Source organism: Taeniopygia guttata, chromosome 4A (genome assembly GCF_048771995.1).
Source record: "Taeniopygia guttata chromosome 4A, bTaeGut7.mat, whole genome shotgun sequence".
NCBI lineage: Eukaryota > Metazoa > Chordata > Aves > Passeriformes > Estrildidae > Taeniopygia > Taeniopygia guttata.
In genome coordinates, this window is record NC_133029.1 from 9,683,078 (window position 1) to 9,707,995 (window position 24,918).

Here is a 24,918-nt window from a genome sequence, read left to right on the forward strand (position 1 = left end):
AAGAAAGAATGAGAGGTAAAGCAAGGAAATGAGATGTCAGAAGTTGGCTTGAAAGAAAATGGCAAATACTCTGGTAGAAGTGTTGAAATCCTTAGTTCTTTGATAGGTTGTGCAACTACAGAATAGTAAAACTTGCATTATCTCTGCTAGACTAAGGAGGAGTTTCTTGACCTCAGATAGTTTATCTTATGTACAAAGAGATACTTTTTTGACCCTTCCATTTTTACTCTTTTTTTTTCCACTAAATCAGAACTTACAGGAAGATTAGAGCAAACCAGTTCCCTTACCTCACTCAAAGACTTTTCTGTGATTAAAGTAGGACTGAAGTACTGACCTGTGGCCCATCTAGTCCAGTGTCTTTTGTCTGACAGTGGCCTCTGCTGGATTCTTCATAGAAAATAGGAGCACCTACATTATACATTGTAGTTTGCTAGCCTAGGCCTTTTCTCCCTTCTCCTTCCTCCCCACCCCCTCCTTCTCTTTCTTCTTCAGCTGCTATTTTATAGAATCATAGAATTGTCTAGGTTGGAAAAGACATTTAACATCATTGATTCCATCTCTAGATATGAACTGCTGGCTGCCCTATCTCTCTAACTCTTCTAAAAGCATATGTAACATGATAAATCATTTAGCATCAGGTCCACACCTCTCCTGCCCCCCTGTTTGGGGGTGTGTTTATTTGGTTTTACAAAGTTCCTCAGTTCACTTAGATACACTGCTTGAGATATCTCACCATATGATTATTAAATAGGGGGAGGAACCTGATGAAGATGATGCATATCAAGTCTTGTCAACACTGAAGAGAATCACTGCTTTTCACAAGTAAGTTGGCTTTTGAATGCGTCTGTCAGGGTTTGTGGTGACGGGAGTTGTTTGTTTTTAATTCAGTATCGGGGTTTGTGGTGAGCGGGTTGTTTGTTTTTAATATGATACATCTTACTTTTTAATGCCATTCATGGAATTGTTTTGGGTTTTTTAAATTACTTTTTGTGTGTGTGTTGGTTTGGGTGGGGAGATTTTCAGTGGCTGGGTTTTTTCAACACTATTTTAAAAAATCTAATTAATTAATTACGTGGTTAATTATTTTTGACTAGTTAAGCTTTTAGTACTTGTTAACCTCAAACTGCAGAAAAAGTATTAGTTAAATAATACTTTGTGCTTAATTTCTAATGCTTCCAGTGCTCATGACCTATCAAGATGGGACTTGTTTGGCTGCAACTACAAGCTATTGAAAACTGGCATTGAAAATGGAGACATGCCAGAACAGGTCTGTAGTTGAAATGTGTTCTTTAGGCACAACAACAAATAGCTTTTGTTGCTGTCTTTTATTGGTCTTTGTCATCTAATGCTTTTTTTCCTTTTGATTTCAGATTGTTATTCATGCACTGCAGTGTACTCATTATGTAATCCTTTGGCAGCTAGCGAAAGTTACTGAAAGCAGTTCCACAAAGGTATGCCCTGGTCCAGCTGTATTAGTAAATAAACATTTGTACATAGCTGCAGTGTCATCAAGTGGAAATTGTGATGAAGTTACTTAAAACTAGGAATTTTCTTTATATTGATACCTACCTAATTCTGCTTTTTTAATGTTCTTCTGAATTAATAGTTTTAGTAGTCACATTCTTTACTTTTACAAACCTAGTCCTTTCTTCAATTGTTTTTATTATTTGAATGTCAGTATTATGTTTAATTTGACTGAATTTTAAAGTAATAGTAAATAAACATGATACCTATCAGCCACAGTAATAATGCCACGAAGGGGTAGAATGGAAGTTACCAAACACAGAATAGTAATTCTTACTCCTCTCAGGTAGTGGGTTTGGATTTGTTTGGAAACGTTGAAGTATCAGTGACAAGTTGGTGAGATCTAAGAATTTGTACTATCATACTATTCTTATTGCTCAGTATGTCACAATCCTACTTTACCCTTCCTCAGTCTTTTAAATCTATTGTTAAATAAAGATGTGAAAAGATTAAGTTAAATTTCATATCTTTTCAGGGAATGATGAGAGGCCCAGTTCTGGTTCTATGTGTAGTAATCTTGAAGGGCAAAGCTCTGGCAAATGTCATCTTTCCAATTTCACTTCTTGAAAAATCTTAGAGAAAGGATTAAAGTTTCCTGTATCCAGCATTGCTTGAAGATGTTGATTAGGTGGTTCACTGTGTGAACTGCCAAATATAAAAAGGCTTTTTTCGAAGGCCTAACTAGTTTAGAATTGAGTTTGTAAGTGCTGAAACATTTTAATGATTTCTCTAGCTAAAATTAAAAAATGTAATCCCTGTAATCAAACACACCTTTTCTGCAGTTCCTGTAATTAGAGTGCTTTTTTACTGGCATTCTGTGCTGGAGTTGCACTTCATTATTGGAGTTTCTGCTAACACACCTTTCTTTATATCAGAGTGGAGACAAGTAAATTCTTCATGTTTTTTAAACACTTTGATTGTCATGGCTGTAGTTAATACAAGAAAAAAAAAGTTGTATATGACTGTCACAATTTACTAGAGAGAAAACGGCGGGAACTCATCACATTAATAGTGTATGAGTAATTAATAATCCATTTTTACAATACTCTCATTTTAATGTGAGGATACACATATTTTTCCTTTAATTTTTTTTTTTTTTTAATTTTAGAATGTGGTAGTTTGGGCTTCTGGTAGATGTAGGAGTGGAAAATCATGCTGTGTAACTTGTACTAATGATCTTATAACAGAGAACACCTGTATCAGATAATGACAATTTTCACTATCTATTGAGACTTCTTTAGTCCAGTGAGTAATTATAGTCTGAAGGTGTTATAGAGGAATATGAGCTTGACCACTAGCTGGTTAGTTTACCCATTTGTATTTTAATGGCTTTTAACATTTCCACCCCCAAATACCTGATAAGAAGTGGCTGCACAGATTGTTCAGAGGCGTTTAGGTGTGTGAAGGATTTGAAGGTTGTCTTACCTTATTCCTTAAAGGGTAAACAGTAGTCTTGAGGTTTTTGTAATTGTGATTAAAGCTTTATCTCAAGCCTGATGGCAGAAGATGAGCTAAATACTGACAAGTTAGTTTAGAAATGAAGATTATCCTAGCTGTTTTGCAGCAAAATGTAATTTGTAATACTTTGAGCAGGAATGAAAAGAACCTAATGAAAAAGTGGTCCCTTATTGAGACTTTTCTTCTCCTTTGTAACAGTTTTTTTAGTTACCACCTTTTAAAAAAATAACATTATTTTCATCCCAACTGTCATCTCTTCTGTGCTACACAGAATGGCAATATTAAGGAAATTGCTACGTGCTAATTTTATTTGTAACAGTGAGTTCTTAATGTAGTGGACTTGAATAGTACCACTAAGGTCTGTGGTGGAATGTTCTGTGAAAGTGAATGCACTGTATGGGACTGTAAAATTGAAAAAGCAAAACTGTTACATGTAATCATTCTCTTTAAAGGAGGATCTTCTACGTCTGAAGAAGCAGATGAGAGTGTTCTGTCAGATCTGTCAACACTACCTGACCAATGTAAATACTGCTGTTAAGGAACAGGTTAGTGGCTGTTGTTACTTGGAATCTTCTAATACTGTACTTTTAATGCAGCTGGAAAGTTCTTACTAATATTTTTGGCACTTCTGTGGGAACATGATGTCCTGAATGTTCAGGCTGAGTGCCCTTTGAGTGTCAGTGCATATGGTACTTGTATGCTTGTCCTCCTTGTGTACATAGGGCTTCAGAATCAATTTTAACTTGAATCTTTCAAGTAATTTTAGGCAGCATAATGTTGTATGCAAAGGAGCTTTTTTTTTTTTTGTTACTTTAAGTAATGACTCTGCAGGTGCACTGTAAAAGCCTCTGGGTTTAAGCTGAGTGAGAGTTCCATTTCAAACCTTTTGCTTACCATGTGCTAATGACCCACATCTCCTGTGGAGCTGTGGATTCATAGCCTCAAAACTGGCTAAGGATGGCAATTTAAAAGGGTTTTGTTTGGTTTTATCTTTGAATGGATGCAGGTGCAGCTTCCCTTCTCTTCCTTCTCTGTGTTGCTTTATAACACAATGTATTCCTCAGTTTTTCAGAGTCCCAAGAATTTGGGGATCTCAAAATCAGGAGGCAAAAAAAGACTACTAAAGATGAGTTTGTATATGTTTATACATGTACAAAATATTCACTGTAACCTAGGAGAGTTTATTGTTGGGAAATGGGAATTTTTTGGAGTCACCTTTAGGAACACTCACACTGCTCTGTTGGTAATAATGTTGTTCAGAGATGCTGTAGCAAATGCTTGGAAGCCTCAGCAATGATGCACTGCTTAGAAAAAATGTGAGCAGCTTTATAGTTAGTCCCTCATACAGTTGCCCTTTGTGGGGAAGAGGTTTAGCTAGAACTAAGTTCTTAAATGTTTCAGACATAAAAAAATGCAGATCTTGAGCTTGAGTAAGTCGTGCATGACAGTTCAGACAGGAGACAGAAGTCCTGACTTTTTAAAAATATTGGCATGAAGGTTTTGGGGTTCGTCTTTAGTATTTGCTTCTGTTTCAAAAAGAATTGAGACATTGGGAAACACTTGTTCTGAGAATAACAGAGTTTAAAACAGTTCATAGGATTTTGAGGTTCCAGTGAAAAGCGCAGGTTACCAATAGCAGAATTAATTTTAAGCAAATGCCTTTAACAATCTTTAAAATGCTAAAATGAAAGAAAATGAAGTATGTCTCTACAGGCGAAGGACCAGATTATCTTCTAGGTAGACTGTTTAATTAAAGACATAGAAAGCCAGGAGCCTTTTTGCTGCTGAAGATAATAATAACCTGGTTACGTTGGAAAATCTGGTCCACTGAGTTGCACAATTGCAGCTTTTGAAACTCCTGCTAAAATAAGAGTATTCCTGGAGCTTAATAGGCATGTTCTATGTCAAAGAGCTACCTAGTGTAATAGTCACAAGGTTTAGGGTGTGAAGGTGCTAGTAACAAAAATTACTGAAGCTCTGAGCAGGTCTCTCCGGGAGTGTATGACTCTCAGACTCTGGTGGACGCTCTAGAAACTAGAGCTGCCTGGTTACACAGAGTACCTGTTACACAGGGTACAGTGTTCCACTTGGTGTGGGTTCCACTTCCCTTCTCTAATCTCATGAAAGGAGACGAGGGACTTCAGAGGAGCACATGTATTTTTTGTGACCAGAAATTAGTAGTAATCACTTTGAGGAAGCAGAGAGCAGACCGGTTCATGGAAATACTTGGGAGACGAGAGCCAAAGAGAAGGTGCAGCACTAAGCAGCTTGTTGCCTTGGTCTGCTGCTTTGAAGAATGTCAGTCCCTGTGTCAGATGCTATGACATTTGAACCTTCTGGGGCAGTGGATTACAGACATTTAATTCTGATATCAGATGTACAGGTTGACCAGCAAAAGAAAAAGTTGGTTGCACTTTTGCATTTTTGGGCAGTAGGATTTAAAGGGGTTGAATAATCTCAGTTGTTATATGTTAAACAAATGTGATTGAAACATTTTTAAGAAAAGTCAGCCAAAAAGGAGATTGTACAATGGTCAGAGTCCACAAAGTTCTCTAGTGACCTAATGTAGTATCCATCACGTAGAGTTTGGGAGTTTCAGGCTTCTCATGTTTTAATCTTGCAACATTTTAATATTTAGTTTGGCATCATCTGTGCAATATTTTTATCAAGACTTGGTGTCCAAATACAGGAACCGGCTGTGTGAAACTATGCACATTTTGGCTTCAGTTGGCCTTTGTAGTTATGTAGGGCTTCAGTGGCCTGTGTACACTGATGAGATCTTGAGTATTTTGTCAAGTGCAAATACAGTATCTAAACAAAATCCACTTTCCAAGCAAGTATTTATTAAGGTTTCTTTTTAACAGGCTTTCACAATTCTGTGTGATGTGTTGATGATCTTCAGCCATCAGATTATGACAGGAGGACGTGACATCTTGGAGCCACTTGTTTACACTCCTGATTCTTCCTTGCAATCTGAACTACTCAGTTTTATTTTAGATCATGTCTTCATTGATCAGGATGATGATAATAATAGTGCGGGTTTGTACAAAACTTAAATTTCCTTTTTATTTTTTTTTTCTAACTAATATCTTTGTTTCCTTGTGCATTTCTGGGGTTTTTTTGTCTCTTTCCTTCTGCATTCTGGTGGTGGTATTTTGTTGGGTTGTTTCTTGTTTGCCTGGTTGTTTTTTCATTTTAATTTTGTTTTGTCATTGAGAGGTGTGCATGTGCACAGAGGTAGGTGTGTCTTTTAAATGTCAGTAGATGATTCCCTGTACTGGGAACATGGAGGATAATTGCAATAAAGGTTTGGTTTAGTAGGCTCAAATATTTATCACTGTATCAGGGTAACAGATATATCAGTGGACAGTGGAGTGCATTCCATCAGAACTGAGATCTGATTTTCTGAATCATGACCACTAGCCCATGTTAGTTTTGTATATAAATGTTTAAACATGGAGTCTTTAAACCTGACAATTTTCCTGTTTTGAACTCTTTCTAGATGGACAGCAGGATGATGAAGCCAGCAAAATTGAAGCATTACACAAAAGAAGAAACCTCCTTGCAGCTTTCTGTAAGCTCATTGTATATACTGTGGTGGAAATGAACACAGCCGCTGACATTTTCAAGCAATATATGAAGGTAAATTTGAAGCTTAGTAGTGGTACTTCATAAAACTACTAGAATACAGTAATTGTGGGATTTTTAACTATTTCTTGTTTTTTTACCTTACAAGATAACCGATTCAAAATGTGAAGAATTCAAAACTCCAGAGGTGTAGGCCCTTTTTAGTATGTAGAGGCAAAAATTGCAGAGATGAGTTTTGCAGTTCCTGTGCTGTGTGGGTGGTGGGGACCAAGGGGGGAAACTCATTATTTTAGTGTTGTTTTTACTACTTTTATTTTCTTACTCTGATTGATGGTGTATTCTTGATTCACTTACTAGTTTAGTAGGCCTTTTGAGAATGTTCTTCCCAAGATCAACCTTATGATGTCTAGTCTCCTCCAATAATTGAAGTTTAAACTTTGTAGAAGAGAAGTAAAATTTGAGTCCCCTCTCCCCATTATCTTTGTATCTGTTCCAATCTTACTTAAATTCTCCTGGCTCATGGGATTCACAGCTGCACATTAATATGAGTTCTCATTTTGTGAACATGATAAAGCTTTGCTCCTTGGTGATTACCCTAAAAACTTAAAATTTCAGCAGCCTGCTTTTATCTGTCTTGAGTGACCTACATATATTTTGATTCTCCAAATAACTAATTGGGTCTTTCTTAAACCCGAAATACTTAAAAACTTGAACAGACAGCTGTCTTTATTGGACAAATTATGCCTATGATGCTGTCTGTAAGTGCATTCTTTCAGCAAAGAAAATAAAACTCCCCACCAGAGTCACAGGAGTTAGTAAAAAGATAGAGTCTAATCTTGTACCCTGAAGGGGTGAACATGTGTCATTAACAAATATGTCATGGCCCTGAAGATAAATAGGTCATTCTGCCTCTAAAGTAATACTCACTGCAAGAACGAAAAGTGGATTTATTCTTTTTGCATTTATGGTTTGTTTTTCAGTTATTATTCTGGAAGTGGTGTAGGGTGTAATTTTGGTGTAGTCATGAACATGTTGGGATTTTTTTTCCCTTTAGTTAATGTTTGATTTTTCTTTCTAAAAGATCATACCCTAGATTTTGTTTTCAGAAGAATTCAGTAATTGCAATGTTTTCAACTAACACTGACAATTCACCTTTTTTTTTGTTGTTTTTCCTAGTATTACAATGACTATGGTGATATTATTAAAGAAACGATGAGTAAAACAAGGCAGATAGATAAAATCCAGTGTGCTAAAACACTTATTCTTAGTTTGCAGCAGGTAAGAGTTTATAATATTTTTATGCATGAAATTCAATACTGTAGATGATGTCCTGTTGTTTAGTAACTAATTTGAGATATTGATGATGAAATTTTTATGAGCAATAGGGATAAATAGGTCTAAACTGAAACACATTTTCTGCAGCTATGGGAAAAACTGCCAGAAGTCTTTCTATACTTACCAAATATTGTATCACAAAAAATGTAGGAGAGGTCAATAAATACAAAATGAGCATAACTCTGTAAAACCTTCATAACTCTAAAACAATAGTTTAAGTAAAGTATTCTGATATATGTTGTGAAATGGCCAGTTTACTTGTTTGTGAACAGATTAATACTTCCTGCCTGTGTGGTAGGGGTTGGGGTTTTTTTGTGGGGGTTTTGTTTTGCTTTTGGGGGTGTTGTTTTGGTTTTGGGTTTTTTAAACTATACTGAGATTTAATTTGAAGCTTTAGTAATTTATTTATGTTTAGTAGAGACTTCACACATTCGACAATAAAACATACTTTAATGTTCTCTTCAATAAAGTTTGTTTGTGTGGAAACCTGATGAATTCAGTTAAAGTTTGCTTTTGATTCATCTGCTCACATAAACCATCTGCATGGATTTTATTCACAGGCTCAGAACAGTAGACACCTATATCTCCAAAACACTGTAATCCAGCATAGATCACAGCTATCCATGAAAGGAAAATCTACCCAAATATATTTTCTCTATCCCTGGTTTTTGACTAAAGGTTATAAAGCTACATAGTGAATATAGATCTGGATATTGAGCCTGGTGGAGGCCAAATGGAAATAGTCCTTATTAAAGTTAGGGCTGGTTTATCAGTATGGATATTGCCAAACCAAGGGGGAATAAGGCCTTTCCTTTTGATAGCAGCATAACTCTTAAGTAGCTGGTGGAATTGCATTTAAAATATGTAACTAAATATTCTTTGTTTCATTCTTTGTGATACAGAAGAGTGATGGGGTGTGTTAGACAAAATTTAAAAAATAGAAAAATTTATTATTGAAGTGAGTTATAGTCGAATTCAGTAGGATGAGAAAAGGATTGATCAAAGAAAAGAAAAGACTGTAAAGTTCAGAGTATTTGGCTTTGACAACTGTTGCTGAGTACTTAAAAATCTCATAATTGGTGACAGAATTTCTGGTGTCTTTGGCAATTTCCCGAACGCATTTCCATTTTAGAGTTTCTTCTTTATACCTGTATTTTGAGAAGAAAATAAAAGAATCGGGAACTAGTAGTTTGACAATGTTTTATAGTAAAGACCAGGTGAGGATCACCCCATTTATTTCTTCTCTGTTAGTGTATGTAATTAGGGAATCCTACTAATTTTTTGTATTCTCAACATTAGAACACCTGATTTAGTGAAGTACTGAAATCTGTCATCCAGTACGTCTGCAGTTTGAGTGCTTGGACAGTGCATTTCAGAGTTTATCTCTGGGGTGCAGACTCTTCAAAAGAGTAGCTTTGACTTCACTGTCCAAAAAGTCCATGTTTGTCTCTTGATGTTGTCAGAGTAGGAGTGGGGGGGGAAAAGCTGTGAAACATACTTCTAAACTGAAACTTATCTCTCTGTGTATTGGTCCAAAGTTTAGCATAATACATGAAAATTTCCCTTTTTATTCCATGCAGCTCTTCAATGAAATGATTCAAGAAAATGGTTATAATTTTGACAGATCATCACCAACATTCAGTGGTATAAAGGAGCTTGCTCGACGTTTTGCTTTAACATTTGGATTGGATCAGTTGAAAACAAGAGAAGCTATTGCTATGTTACACAAGTAATTGTGTGCTTTGTATTACTTCCATTTTTGTAAACACTTCTTGACTAACATAAAATAATCTTCCTAGTCTTTGAAAATTAGTTTGTTAATACTAAGTGCATCAGCCCTAGAGATGATACAGCCCATATATTAATTAGAAGATGACTGCAGTTTTGTCTCTGAGTAAATCTAAAGTTTAAGTGTTGGTGTTCTCCAGCATCATTGTATAAGTGTGTAAATGATAACAGTGTTGATGCTATAATGAAAAATCCTTTCTATAGTCTGGTCCATAACAATAAGAACGGATCCACTTCATTGTCAGTGGTGGGCCTGTCGGCCTCATGCAGAAAACCCACAGTGCAAGGTTGAAATTCCATGACAGAAAGTGTGTCCAGATTCAAGTAATAACTAGTGTTCATATTTTTTGCTAGAATACAGAAACATCAAATTATTGCTTTCTTGGCATAAAGGAAAGGGTTTTGATTTTGGTAACACACAGTGCTTTGAACTTCTGTTTGTTCTTTTTCTGATGTAATTTTTTATTTGTTCTTAGGGATGGCATAGAATTTGCTTTTAAGGAGCCTAATCCACAAGGTGAGAGCCACCCACCATTAAATTTGGCATTTCTCGATATTCTCAGTGAGTTCTCCTCGAAACTTCTCAGACAAGACAAAAGAACAGTGTAAGTATTTTCTTAATATTTGTATTATTTATAGTGATAACCACAAAAGAAGTGCATCAGAATAAATATTTGTGTATTGTGCATTCATCTAAAGTGCAATCTTTGGCACATCAAGGTAAGTTTACACTAATGTAGTGAAGTATACTCACAGAAGGTAAATTGTATTTATTGTTGTTATTTTTCATTTTATGGTGGATAAACAGAAATTGTGTTCTGGATTTCCTGTTGTCAGGCCTTGGTGTTAACTAGATGAGAAACATAGGCTAATAATTTCAGTAGTTACTTATCTTGAGATGGTAACATTTTGTTACAGATTTTTTGCATCTCTGTATTTCTTGTTTCATTTAAAGGTATGTTTACTTGGAGAAGTTCATGACCTTTCAGATGTCTCTACGAAGAGAAGATGTGTGGCTTCCTCTCATGTCCTACCGAAACTCTTTATTAGCTGGTGGGGATGACGATACCATGTCAGTGATTAGTGGAATCAGTAGTCGAGGATCTACAGTAAGAAATAAGAAGACAAAGCCAGCAACAGGCAAGCGGAAAGTACCTGAAGGTAGAACTTCTCTCATCTTAAAATTTACTGGAATAGATATTCATATAAGCTGCACATATTGTTCCATATTTTTTAGTATGACTATATGGGTATGCCTTTATGTGTTTTTTCAGAACAGCTAACTTCTGATCATGTGTGTGTCTTAGTGGGAAAAATATTCATTTGATTCACAAAAGGAAATAAGGGCACTATACAGTGTTGAGTCATGCAATAGAAAAGTGTAGAAATGCTCCAGCCAGTGATTATAAATCCAGGCTCTTTGAGGCACATGTAAAACTTTGTGACAGAAAGTTAAGCCATTGATTCTCTGTATCACACATTTAATTTGTATTTTAGCATTCACTTTTAGACTAGTCTGAAAAGAAACTTCACAGATGTTCTTCCTGTGTTTGCTTTCAGCTGAAGAAAGCAGCAGTAGTGACAGTATGTGGCTGAACAGGGAGCAGTCAATGCACACACCAGTCATGATGCAGACACCTCAGCTCACTTCCACGATAATGAGGGAGCCCAAGAGATTGCGACCCGACGAGAACTACATGGGTGTCTATCCTATGCAGCCCGAGCACCACCAACCGCCGCTCGACTACAAGTACGTACACGAGTAGGTCTGCTTTGTGTTAGTGTCCACACACAAACCAGTACATGTTTAAAATAGAATAATGGTCTTTTTAAGCACGCAAGTAACGTGGATGTTGGCTCAAAGGCAACAGGAAGAAGCCGCGCGACAACAACAGGAGAGGGCAGCGATGAACTACGTCAAGCTGAGAAGCAACTTGCAACACGCCATGTGAGTGGAGTGAAATGCTCCTTCAGTGGGTCGGGGAGGGCTTATAAATGCAGTAGTAACACCTGTTTCTTTTAAGAGGGATACATCTAAGTTTAAAAGTTCTCTGCATTCTTAAGGACAGTAAGGAGAGTTCTAGAGTAAAAAAGTACACGTTGCAAACAAAAACCATGGACATATGTATTGAGGAGCTTTACATTTTTCCCCTACTTTTGATTGCTTTATTTCCAGTACTTCATGTAACATAGTTTCAGTGGTGACTTTTTTTTTAAATACAGTGGCACCAATTAGTATAATTAGAATGACTCCATAGTTTTTGCATAAGATCTGATGTTTTATGTAGAATTTAAGAGGAAAGAGGATGAAGGAGTGTGTGGGAGTATTTGTAGTGTTTTTACACATCTACTTTATTTCAAAGGCATTCTTCCCAGCTTTATCACAAGGCAGAAACAATTTTTATTTAAGTGGCAAAACTTAAGTTCTTCCTCACTTGAACATAAATTAGGTGTGGAGTAGATCTGCTTGCCAGGTCTCACACCCTTTCAGAATATCCATTTAGCAATGTACCATGGTTGTCTAAACTGACCTTTGTTAGGCATTCTCCAACACTCTCTTAGTATCTTCTGGTTAAATACCAGCTTTCTTTAGTAGTAGTTATGCATTCATTTCATTGCTTCATTTCTGTTTTATGTAATGGAATTGTTGGGAGTCCCTTACTGAGCATTAATATTTTAAATACATAGAAGTTAACTTGATTTAGTGCTAAACAGTATTGCTTTTCATTTCAGTCGACGTGGCACAAGTCTAATGGAAGATGATGAAGAGCCAATTGTTGAAGATGTGATGATGTCATCAGAAGGGCGGATTGAAGATCTTAATGAAGGCATGGATTTTGACACCATGGACATAGACCTAGTAAGAAATTTACTTCTCTTTTAGTGTTCTTGGGCTTTGTATTTCTGCTTTTAAAGTAAGATATTTGAATTAAATTTTCCTTCTAATAAAACAAAAATCATTCTGGTTGCTTTCTGCATTGTTAAAGAGCTGCGCTGTTGTCTGTGTACAAGAGCCATCTGGTCCAATTGCTATACAAAAAGCAAGAACACTTCCTGTTGTAAGAAATAACATTTATCCCGTGTGAATTCTTACCCCTTGAGAGTTCAGCTTCACTGACTACAGTGTAAAACCTTTGTTTTTCTGGTGAAATTACACTTAACATGTTTGTTTGTTTGCTTTCTAAAGCCACCATCAAAGAACAGGAGGGAACGAACGGAACTAAAACCAGATTTCTTTGACCCCGCTTCAATCATGGATGAATCGGTAGGTTAACTTATTTAAGGGGAAAGTAATGTAAATCAGTCTTAAGGTTGCCATACTCTTACTTCAGATTTTAAATGGAAAGAATGCAGTCTTCAGGTTGTCATTGTAAGCTTACTTTGACAGACTGGTGCAGTAATTCAGCTCCATACATTCTAGGATAGTCAGTGTTCCTTGCGAGTTTATGGGGTTTTTGTTCTTAATATGTATATATAGCTATGTAAAAATTAAAAGCCTATGATTCTGAGCAGAAAACACATTTGTTATGGAAAAGACTAGCAGAGGCTGATAAGCAAGTAGCATTAGAAAAATAAAGAAATGTGCATAAACAGTATTAAAAGCAAGTTTCCTGTTGTGCTGAGCTTAGTTCAGTGACTGATGTCATTACCAAATGTCAGCATTAGATGGTTTGCATTTTGTGGGTTTTTCTTTTTTAATTGGCATATTTACTTTTGTGCATAAGTAAGATAATAGAGAAAATAAGAGATAATACAGATATCTGTTTATAGAGATGAGAGGTATTTTTTCTTTCCATATAAAGTTTTAGGTCCAAAACATCCGAAGTCTGTAGTTTCTGCTTGCAGTTGCCCTTTTATCCGACTTGATAAATCTGCAGTCTCTATTCTCTTTTAAAAATCTGCATGAGGGATTCCTTCTGTCTTGAACCACTTGTAAAGTATGCAGCCATTTTTGACCTTGGGTAGCTGGTACAAAATTACACTGGAAATAACAAGCTGCAGCAAGCCAGCAGAGGACAGTACAACAAGGCTTCCTGGGAATCTTGGACAGCTTGGTGGAATTTGGAAGATGGTTATGTATTTTTTTACAGTATTGTTGCAGCGTGAACCTCTTCTTGTTTATGGCAGAAAGAAGTCCTAAATACTGTTTTAAATGCAAAACCATATATTTTGTACCAGTAGGGCTTTGCTTTAGTAATAATGAATCAGTTAGGTTGTGCGTCTGGCTGTTGTGTGTTCTTTTCCTGAATTAACACCAAGAAAAATATCTCGCCTGTTCTCTGACATTCTGTTTCACAATAGTTCTTCCCCTCCTCTACTCAATTTTTCCTGGACTGATGTGTGAAGTAGCAGTCACTTTTTAGTCTGACAGTGCTGAAGCCGCGGCCTTCCCCAGGTGGCATTACTGGATTTGAGAGCCCCCGTAGCTCCCCCAGGCCCGGCCGGGCCGCCCTGGCGGGCTGAGGGCCGCGGCGCAGTGCGCGGGAGCGGCCGCGCGGGGGCAGCCGCGGGCAGCGCCGGGCGGGGCCGGCACGGGCAAACGAGCGCCCCTCACGGAGCCGGGGCTCACCTGACAGGCCGCGCTCAGTGTAAAAACCATTGCACAAATGCAAACAATTCTCAGAATAAAGGTAATTCGCTTTAGTCATGTAATTTATTTCAGAGGGCCCTTATTCTCGGAGTTGTTGCACTTGTTTTTAATAGGTGTAGGCATAATAGAGCTGTTTAATTTATTCAGATGCACATGGTTTATGACTAGACTTCTAGTCCGATGTGCCCAGTTATTGCTGGCACCAGAGGCAGTTCTGTCTGTGTGCTCTGTTGTAGGAAGCACCCAAAGTGAATATAATTCAAAGAACAGTAAAAATTTATTTGTAAGCAGATAAATATGGACAGAGTGTTAAGGCTCAGGAATATTTGATCTGTTTTGGCTCTTGCTGATTTTATAAAGTCTTACAAAAGCTAGGACAGTCACAAAATCTGGATTTTTTTGGGGTTTTTTGGTGCATCATTGGTCGTACATACTTCCATTGGCATAGAAAGCTGTATGGCTTGTTCTCACATGGGAAGTGGAAACTGACACTTTGTTTCAGGAAGCTTTTTCTTTCCCTAGTTACACAATCTCCTGAAGTACAGTTGCTTGATTTTACCTGATGATTGTTTGATTTTTCACTGTCTTCCTGACAGAGTGAATACATTTCCTAGGAAATGTTAAATATGTGTCCTGGTTGGCTGATGTGGGATGGCCTGTGGTTTCTGTGATCACAGACACAGCAGCAGCCAGTGTCTGAAGTGTTTTGTCCCAGGTTTAGTCACTGGTAATAACATATTTGATTTCAGGTTAGAGCCAATAGAATGTCAAAGAAATCTGAGTTAGGCACCTAACTAAAAATTATTCTGCAGTTATTACCTAAAATAATTAAAACACAGACTATTCCTACTAGATCTAGTTAATTTCAAGTGTGAGAAAAATATTTCTAATGAATGAGGAGCCCTTTTCATATTATTACCTAAATCAGAAGTGTGGTTAATCTGGTTTGGAAGAAAAATAAACTTAATAATGCCTTAACATATCTTGAAGTGTCTTAATCTTAAATTATATACTAATTGCTTTGTTATTTGTTAAATGTGTATTAGACTACAAATTGACACCATTTCTAACTTTTTTTTTAGGTTCTTGGGGTGTCAATGTTTTAATACCAGAGCAGCAAATAAATCAGTGGTGAAGTCATTTTCTAAGTGGAAGAGGAAGTTTTTCAATACAAAATTGTGGTAGATACAGTGAAATTCTGAACAGATTTTTCTCTAAGGAGAATGACATGCTTTCAAGATCAAGTGCATTGAAGGGGCAGTTTTGTTTGCCTGAAAGAAAAAAAGAAATGTAAAGGACAAGTAAACAATTTGAGGATAAGCTACAGTTTTTGTTGGGAAAAAATTCCAATATTTTATTTATGTGCTATCAGTTTATTTCTGGATCATAAGAAGTATTCCCTCTGAGTTTTAATCTTAACAGTCTGAGAGGTGTTTGGTACAGATTTGAGCCCCTCTCTATACATTTGCTGGCTATACTAAATAATCATGAGCTCTGCTGGATTGCTGTTCATGTCCATGAGCTGTAATAGTAGATGGATTGGTTTTCTCACAGTGTAGAACGAACCAGAAGAGTTGTCAGTATTTTCAATTAAATGCAAACTTCAGCAACAGATGGTTTGTATCAATTAATCATGGAAAAAAACACATAAAGCAGAATTTTAACAGCTTTTTAATCTAAAACACACTTTTTATTCCAAAAGCTTCATGTTAGCCTTCTCAGAAAGGTCCATAACCTGTAAGCTACCAGAACGTAACAGATTTCACTCTTGCTTGCCCATTACCAACCCTGAAAGTTTGCTTGTCCTTTAAGAAAAATGTAATGTTGTGAAATTCCTTCCAGTAGTGCCACTGTATTTTGTCTCCAAATAAAAGAAGCTTATTGTAGTATGTTTGCAGAAAAATTCTAAACAAAAATTATACAGCTTATTAGAGTGTGGGAATAGGGATCTAAATTTTAAATAAAATTATATATATATATAAATTGGTGCTGATTTTATAATTGCGCAGTTTGTTTAGTTTTTTCTTACTTTTAAATTCCAACTTAAAATTATGAGGTTTCAGAAATATATTGAAAGTTTAACAATGTTTAAAAATAGAAGAGCATGAGAATTCATGCTTTAAAAATGATTTTTAAATTTGTATTTTATATTGTTTTATCTATCTGTCTTTGCAAGCAGTCTTCAGGTTAAAGATACTTCTAACAGGTTACAGTACATTTCCTCTATATGTAAATTAGATTGGATAATAGAAACTCATAAACAACCCATAATATCCTTTGAAAGCTAAGCTTTAAATTTCATTTTGTGTCCATTCACAAATAAATTAAATTTGGTCTAAAACAGAAAGTGGATCTATGCCATTTTGACATTGACTCATTTTGCAAGGCTTAGGCAGCTAGACATCATTTTAAAGGAAATATTAACTTATATTACATATGTATATTTTTTGTCAGTTGTCTCTCAGTTCTTGAGGTATATTATTTTAATCATTCCATGCCTTAATACGCTTGCAATACAAGAATCTCCCCAAATGGGTGAATACAAAAAGGCTTCCTGTTTTTAGACTCAGAAATTAAACATTCGGCTGTGGTAGCCAAAAACCATAGATTATCTAAAGGATCATGATAAAATATAATTATTTTACTAGGTCATGGGGTAACAACAAAATGAAAACTAGATCTGCCTAACTCATTTTACATAAATAAATACTCTCATGTCTAAAAGTACTGCCTATATTGTTTTCCACACCACTGCATTTAATAGAACTGCTGAGAGGACTGTATATATGATTTTAAACTTAAGTTGATTTTTCTTACTCTTGAAGGAGTGTTTCTTTGTGAAAGCAGTTCTTACAGCTTTGTTTTCAACCAGCTAAAAATGTTTTATATATTTACCTTAACCTGTTGTCCTCCACATTCTATTGTCCTAATTGTACTGTTTTCTGATTTGTATTTATGTCTTGAGACAGTAACTTTTTGAATAAAAATAAACCTACAGTATGTTGTATGTTTGATCTTTTTAAATTGGGGTTATGGGAGGACAGTGAAGAAAGGGGTATGAGTAATGCAAATGTTATGTTTATAGAAATCAAAACCTTTTTCCATGTCTTTTAAGTGTTTGTCTCAGAGTTGGGATAATGTATGAAAAACTGCACTGTTTTATATTTGTAATAAATTGTACAAGTTTTTAAAATGTGAATAAAGCACTAATTGGGTAATAATTTAAAGCAGAAAAGTTAATGCAATCATGATTGTTTTAAATATGCTTTAATTTGAGATAAACTTGTTAAAAGAATTAGTGTAAATACAGAGTGAGCTTTTGAAGAGGTTAGTACCTGCAAATAAAATTTTTAAAATTTGTATAGAACTTTTACATGCCAAGAAAGCAGTGGTTAATTATTTTTGTGTTACGTTTTTTAAAGGTGTATTAATAACCTTTCTGTTGGTTTCTTTTTCCTAATAACTATTATCTGATTTTACTCAGAATGCTTTTGATTCTGACATTGGAGATGCTGTACATAGTCCAATGGAAATACCATTAAATGTGTATGCTACTTTCCATTCCATAAATTGATCATACACCTGGTAAGCATTTTGAGCTTAATTGGCCAGACAGCAAGGGAATGAGGGGACAACCCTAAACATCCCCTCCCATTCCCCTCTCCTCAACTACTGAGCACCTCTAGCTGGGGATTGAAAACTCCTTTCTGGTACAAGACTTTCTAAAGCAGTAATTTTAATATCTTAGAGAAAACTTTTAATCCTTGCTAATGTAACCTTAGGAGTTTTGGGTTGGTTTTCATTTTAGTTATTATAATTGCAAATGTTCTTTATTCCTGTCTCTAAATCCTGCTGTAAGTTCAATAGTATCTTGTGGAAAATTGTTTTAGTAGGTTCTAAGTTTATAATGCAAGAAAAATACCTTCACTATACAATGTAAAGTCTGTTCTAGTCAAACCGTTTTGGTACAAAAGCCTGTAAATTGAAGAAATTGGAGTTTTGAAGAGAGATATGATAAAAATGTAGAAAAAAGCAAACTATTCAGAGAAAGTAAAGCCTGTCCTCTGGTTTACCAGAGAGGCTACAGGGAAGGTATTGACACAGAATGAATTTCAAAGGAATAGTTTCCACATATTCTGTAAAAAGTATTTCTTGATATTAAACAACCAAAGACAATATGTAAGACGTTAGTGATGGCTGTTGTTTGTTTGTTTGGTTTTTTCTCCTTTGGATGGTGTGATGCTGATTCCTGTAGCATATTAGAGTCATAAATCCCTATCTTTAATCTCAGTTATAACTAAAAAAACACCTCTTTAAAATCTGGCCCTCTATTTTCCCCCTAATTTACTGATACACTTGTCTTTGTGTGGGATTTCAGGACAGCAGTACAATTAACTTCCTACACATACTGGATTTTTTGAGCTGCTTTGATTCACAACAATGCTTTGCTACTTTTTTACCTATAGATACATTGGTTTTTTTATTATAGCCTGATTGATATCAAGGACTTGTTCATTCTTTGAAGCATTTGTCAAAATTGTGAATTTGTGTTTCAGAATTCTTTTGATAAAACAAAGTTCATTCTTTAAAAGTATTTTCATTCCTACTTAACTGCTTTAATTTAATATTCTTTGACTAATTTGTGATACTGAAATGTAGCTTATGCCATTGCCTCATTTTCCATAATCATATGTAATTTCTTGTCCTGAGGTTGTTTAATTTCATATGTATTTGTTGGCATCCAAAAGGGATCATATTTTTGATGGAGGTGGATGATGACACATACTCAGAAAACAAGGTAATGCAGGACAATGCTGTTCTATAATAGTTCTGTTTTAAAAGTAACAATTCTATGTGAATTGTGCCTGTCATTTTCCTCAGCTGTTGTTCTCTCCTGTGTCCCTTCTTCATATTGCTGATCATTCTTGAATCTCTTTCTTTGATTAAATATCAATTTTCATATTTCTTTAAAGTTTTTACCAGTTAGATGTTGTTACAGCTGTTGCAAATGGTGCCTTCCAGCTAAAAATTCAGTTGCTGCTTTTTGTTGTGGTTTTTTGTAGCTACTGCCAGGTTTTATGGATGTGAATTGTAGTGGCAGTGCAGCGGTAAGAAGCTATAACTGTGCCCAGAAAAATGATCCAAAACATGTAAAAGTGGTTGGGTGGCTGGCTGGCAGAAAATGTCCCTATCCTTCAGAGAATGTGTACGGTTTGGTAATGTCATCATGCTTCCCAAACCTGACTGTGTAATTTCTGCTGAGCTTTTCTCAGCAGTTTTTTGATTGAAAAATAAGAGAAAAAGTCATCAAGTTTTGTGTATATTAACTGTTTTTGTCGAAGAAAAAGCTGCAGCTACCAGCTTTAAAAGTGGAAGTTGTGTTCAGCTGAGAACAGCTTGAATTCTGCACTTTCAGAAAAGCTATTTAAAAGAACCTAATAAAATATAAAAGTAATAAAACCTCTGGAGGCCTAGAACATTTCAAATTAGGAAGGAGAGATATGAAGTTGTTCATTACTTCATGAAAGCATTGGTATAGTACAGCAAGGCTTGGGAAAATGGATGAATGAGCTTGCAGACAGTTTCCTGTTTGTTGAGGTGGGTAATGGCAGGTGAGAGATCCGTGCACACAGCAGCAGCTTATCCCCAGTCTGGTGGGCTGTGGGTACAGCCTGATAATCTCAGAAATTTAGCAGGGATGGTGTCCTTGTGCTCATCTAGCCCTTCTCTAGACTGCTCATTCAGTACCTTTGCCCTTAAGCTTTTGTCCCCAACTGCCCTGTGCCATGTATGGGGCCTGGCTGTGGGACATTCACTGTGCTGGGGTTCCTGCAGCTGGGGGGAGGGCTGGGCTGGCTCAGGGCTCAGCACTGCTCTGGTCCCGAGCTGCCCAGCGCTGGGGCTCTGTGCTGGAGAGCTGCAGCCCCTGTCCTGGCCAGGAGCTCCACATGGCACCTGTTTCCCAGGCCATGCTGCCGTCGGGGAGCCTTGCAATTGGCTGCTGCTTTGTGAAAAGCAGTTAAACCACAGTTCTTGAGCAACATATGCACCCATCTCTTATTATTTTAACACACTCTTTTCACAGGCTTAAATTCTGTTTTCTTCTTTTCAAACTGCTGCACTCCACCAAAAGCAAAAAAGCAAACCACATCCACTTGTTTTTCATATCATGCACAAAAGCACTTAAAGATGTGACGTATCTTATATTTAGCCTGCTCTTTGTATTGTTCATCTTAAAACAGTGAGCTGTCTTTTACACAAATGTTCTTACGTATCAACTGACAAAAACTGTCTTTCCATTATTTCTGTTGCCAGTTTATAATCTTCTGAATCTTGAAAAGCAGATTTCTTGGGGTGTTTTTTTTAAACTGAATTCTTCCATTACAGACAAGAATCAAAGTGCTCTGTGAAACCTAGTGTGGATTAGGGAAGTGGCATTGTCAGTGAAAACAGTATCTTGTCAGTTCCATCCTGTTTGAGGGACTGATGGTGTTACACTTTAAGGGCTTATTGTGTAAATGTTTGTCACTGGAGAAATCTATGGATTGGACTATTGGTCGTTTTCCTTGTTAGGGACCCTTTTATTCTTGCTCATATCAATAGCTTGTGTGTGGTGAAAGCAGCTTGTTGAAGTGCTGTGAAGTAAAAGAAGCACATGTTCTATTTAAAGCTCCTTTCATTACAAATTCTCTCTTTTATTTATTTTTTTAACCTTGCAATGCTTCATCTTCTACTTCAGACTGACTTTTAACTGCATAGTTAAAACTCACTTGGGTCGGATTTGTAGATCTGACAGAAAGAAAGAGTGCCCTGTAGAGCAGAGAGACTGCCAGTGATGCAATATCAGCTATTTGTGTTGGTTTTTCCTGGGAATTGTGTTGAGTTAGCCAAAGAGAAATAGGCTGTTTGTGTTTGTACTGGCACACTACTGATTTGTCTCAGATTGCGACAAAGCTACAGATTTTGTGGATTTAGACAGTTTAGAAGCATTCTCTCTTCACATGCTGTTTCTGTAGTTAACAGTGTTCAATGCAGGCCATTTGATCCATTAGTAAAGTTCAAACTATATGTATGTCTTTTAGTTTTTTCTTAGTCACTACTCACAAGGAAAGCCAAATTTTTTTTTTTATTTTTTTTTTTATTTGCTGTTAATCTCTCATTCATTTATGAGAAATGAATCATGTGTGGAGTGGTCCACTGAGCCAAACCACAGCACTCAGTGATGTCTAATGAAAACTGTGGGGACTTGGCAGGGTGAGTCTTGTGGGAGGATAAGGACTGGTGTTGTCACAACCACAAACATTCACACAGATGACAGCTCCAGATCTCGTTCACACTGCGGAACTCACATCTGGAGAGCAAAGATGCTCTTGACCAGTTGCCACGTTGGGCCCTGGCTGACAGCCTGGCCACTGTGTGGTTCCTCTTTAGGCTCTTCCTCCTACATGGTATCAGATGTGGGGTGCCCATCTTCTCTGAAATGGCAGTTAATTATTATTAATTATCATTCCTATTATCAACAAGCTGTCCGCAGCCTTCCCAGTCCTGTAACCCTGGATCAGCCACCTTATGACTCCCCCAATTTAATTTTAAATTGCTCAGTGTGGTCAGCCTGAGCCAGGAGATGCAATCCTGTCTCACCTGCCTGCAGAGTGAGATAATTAATTTTTTTCAGCAAAATGTTAGAAATAAACCAACATGATTTTGGGTCAAGGCTTTCAAGGCATTGTGGTCTAAAAATAAAAGTGCAGATCAAATGCATCAGCACGCCCCTAATCCCTGTCAGAATTTGTGGGGAAGAGGACTGGGGACCCTCCTTCACCATGAAATGGGATGATTATTTTCTGAATTTCAGAACATTGGTTCTTGTGATGAGGGACTTTCCACACACAGGTTTAAGGAAGGAGGATGCATGTTACAGGAATTTGGACAGAACGAGCCAGGTCTTGGCTCAAGTACACCTTGTTAAATAAACTGATGTTCATGGTACAGCTGATTATAAAGAACTCTGCTTCCAGAGGACTAGTCTGGCAATTACACAATGTAAAGCTCAAGTTATTATTACAGACAGCTCAAATCAGTGTGTTTTATAAGTGATGCCTTGCAGCCTTTCCAAAGTCAAAGAAGTAATTATGTTTTCATTCTAGTACCATAGCATTTAGAGGAGAGTTTCCTGGCTTTGTATGAGAGTGAGCTCTGGGTAGATAATTTCTGGTAACTTATTAATTGAATTTGGCCTCTTTGATTTGTTCAAACATTGTGTGTTCTTTCTGTTATTTCTATTTCTGTTGCTAGTATCTTTGGTGGAGATTCAGGTATATTTTCTGCCACTGATCCAAATTGGAAGTTTTTCTAGTTATCTTGGGTCCCTGTTGTATTTTGTTAATAGATATCATTTTTGGACAACCAAGGCTTTTTAATGCTGTTTCAGTATAGTTCTTGACACCTAACAGATTACTGAGTGAAGATAACCTTCATATTGGCAGACAACTTGAGACTTTTATGACAGCTCCTAGTATCCAACCAGGAGAAGAAATTGCAACCAGATTGAGGAAAAGTTGCAGGTAATTTTTTATGACAGCCAAAATGTTGTAAAAGCAACAAAATGTTTGTTACTTTATCCAAACCAGACATAATTTTTAGTGAGATTGTAGAGCCGGAAGATGGGAAAGGGCTTCTGTGCCTGTCCCAGTGGACCACCCTGTGCCACAATTCTTGTCTCCCTCACTTGCCCCAGCCAGAAGGTTCTGACCCCCCGTGCTGGGGGCTGCCCTGTGTCCAGATGGCAGAGCCTGGTCCCTGCTTTCTCCCGCCCTTCCTGGGGCTGGATTCATCTGAGGTCCTGATGGGAATGTTGCTGCCATGCCTGGTTCACAGCTGTCTTCCCCCTGGGATAAGGTCTCTTAGAGGGCTGAGGATTCGTCCCCACCTCCCTCTCTTTTTATTCCTCTATCACTTTGTTCCTGCAGATCTTCACAAACTAAATCTCTACAAGAACATGCAAATAGGCAAAACATTTTTTGTTACTTTGCGGTAACAAATCTTTTTTTCAGGGCAGAGAAACCACAGCAGGGTGAAGAGAAACTTGGTTAACAAGACTTTCATAGAGAAGAATAATAGTGTTGAAGAGAGCAACCTTCTTAAAGAATACTTCCAGGGGTGTTGTGGTGAGAGCAGGGCTGGGGATTAATTCTCCTCTGTGTTTGGTCAACTGGGTCTGGGGTCTTTGTCCCCCCTGTGTCACTGGGGCCCAGTGACAGGACACTGGGAAGGGCTGTGGGTGCACAGGTGTCTGTCTGTCCCTGGAGCCTCTTTGCAGTTTGAGGTGTTGAATGCTGTTCCTGCCTGAGAGCAGCTCTGCAGGGTGCTCCAGCCTCCCCTCTGCAGAGGGTGAGGGTTTACCTCTGCATTAATGAACAGAATGGATGTAGTTCAGGAGTCAGTAGGAATTAATTTATCAAAACGGGCTGAATTCTCTTTCTTACAAAAATATTACAATGGAAGAAAAATAGTAAATTACAGGAGCCTCTGAAATGAAGGACCTGACAGAATAGAAAAATAAACCAGGAGATTTTTGCATGGTTTCAGTGGCTGAGAAATTTGAGAGCAGATTGTACTTTTCAGTAGGGTCAGGATGTGCTTTACAGATGCTCTGGTTTAGATGTGTAACGGAAAATAGGTTTTAAGTGCTGGAGAGGGGCCAGGTGAGTGATGCTGGCCTCCCTGGAGAAGGCTTCAACATTCTTCAACGTGCCAGAAATGTGGGGAAGAGAGAATACTTTTGTTCAGGCCTAAGTGCAGTGTAGATGTAGCTAAATCTATACCAGTACCCAAAATAGCCCAGAAGCGGATGTTGTGGTGCTTTATGCTGCACAGATCCTCTTTTATCTCCCCATGTGGGTCCTGCAGTAGCCTGAGTGACGTATGCTTGCACAGCTGAAGTGACCCCTGCAACAGCAGGGTTGCCTCCCTGGTGTTCTAGGGATACATGGCCACCAGAAGGGCTCCCTTCAGAGATCCAATTACGGTATAAATTCCATATTCTCACTATGATGTCTCTGGGGAACTATCTGGGCTTGTTTCAAATCCACACTTCATTATGGATCAGTGGGGATGAATGCTGTGTTAGCTGGTTGTTCCATTTCCATCCCAGGGGGCTGCTCCCTATTTCTCCTGTAGGGCCCTTCTCAAGATAAAAAATGAAAATAGGAGGTCCTTACCACACGGTAGTGGTCTCTAGCTGGGGCCTTAGGAAGATGTTCTCTCTGAATCATCAGCAAAAAAGGATGTGTATCAATATCTTCTGGATTGTGTTCTCTGCTAATATGTCTTAGGATGGCAGTTCCACAGAAGCCAGTCATTCAACTTTGCATATTTTCCCCACCTTTCCTTTTTCTTTTAGGCTGTCCTCTGAATGGATTTTTCACAGTGACAGAGTTTTTCAGTTGGGGAATGCTGATTATTTCCCCCCTTTTGTGGCTGTCTGACCTAGCTGTAGGACAGACATCTGGTAGTGGTGTCTGGGGCACCCACCTTGGCCTTTGGAGCCACAGACCCTGGAGATGCCAGTAAAGCATAAAAGCAGTAATGTGGGAAACTACAGGGCTACTGCCAGGTAGCTGATGATAGCAGAT

At 37.4% G+C, this 24,918-nt stretch overlaps 1 protein-coding gene across 7 annotated transcripts in view; it reads left to right on the forward strand.

The window, feature by feature from the left end:
- The window catches only part of STAG2 (STAG2 cohesin complex component), a 71,229-nt gene extending 53,945 nt beyond the window's left edge, over positions 1 to 17,284 (forward strand). For 5 of the 7 annotated variants that reach the window (XM_012573116.5, XM_072929123.1, XM_072929124.1 and 2 more), the window contains exons 20-34: positions 752 to 822; positions 1,180 to 1,267; positions 1,371 to 1,451; positions 3,435 to 3,527; positions 5,847 to 6,021; positions 6,485 to 6,624; positions 7,747 to 7,848; positions 9,486 to 9,634; positions 10,170 to 10,298; positions 10,649 to 10,854; positions 11,254 to 11,443; positions 11,528 to 11,641; positions 12,427 to 12,553; positions 12,881 to 12,958; positions 15,367 to 17,284. In XM_012573116.5, the coding sequence (XP_012428570.1) occupies positions 752 to 822; positions 1,180 to 1,267; positions 1,371 to 1,451; positions 3,435 to 3,527; positions 5,847 to 6,021; positions 6,485 to 6,624; positions 7,747 to 7,848; positions 9,486 to 9,634; positions 10,170 to 10,298; positions 10,649 to 10,854; positions 11,254 to 11,443; positions 11,528 to 11,641; positions 12,427 to 12,553; positions 12,881 to 12,958; positions 15,367 to 15,390 (1,767 nt within the window). In that variant the 3' untranslated portion in view covers positions 15,391 to 17,284. Of the gene's footprint in view, positions 1 to 751; positions 823 to 1,179; positions 1,268 to 1,370; positions 1,452 to 3,434; positions 3,528 to 5,846; positions 6,022 to 6,484; positions 6,625 to 7,746; positions 7,849 to 9,485; positions 9,635 to 10,169; positions 10,299 to 10,648; positions 10,855 to 11,253; positions 11,444 to 11,527; positions 11,642 to 12,426; positions 12,554 to 12,880; positions 12,959 to 13,496; positions 13,637 to 15,366 lie in introns of those variants that run through there. The other 2 variants (XM_030272627.4, XM_030272626.4) reach the window with 2 other exon arrangements.
- The last annotated feature ends 7,634 nt before the right edge of the window (positions 17,285 to 24,918 follow it).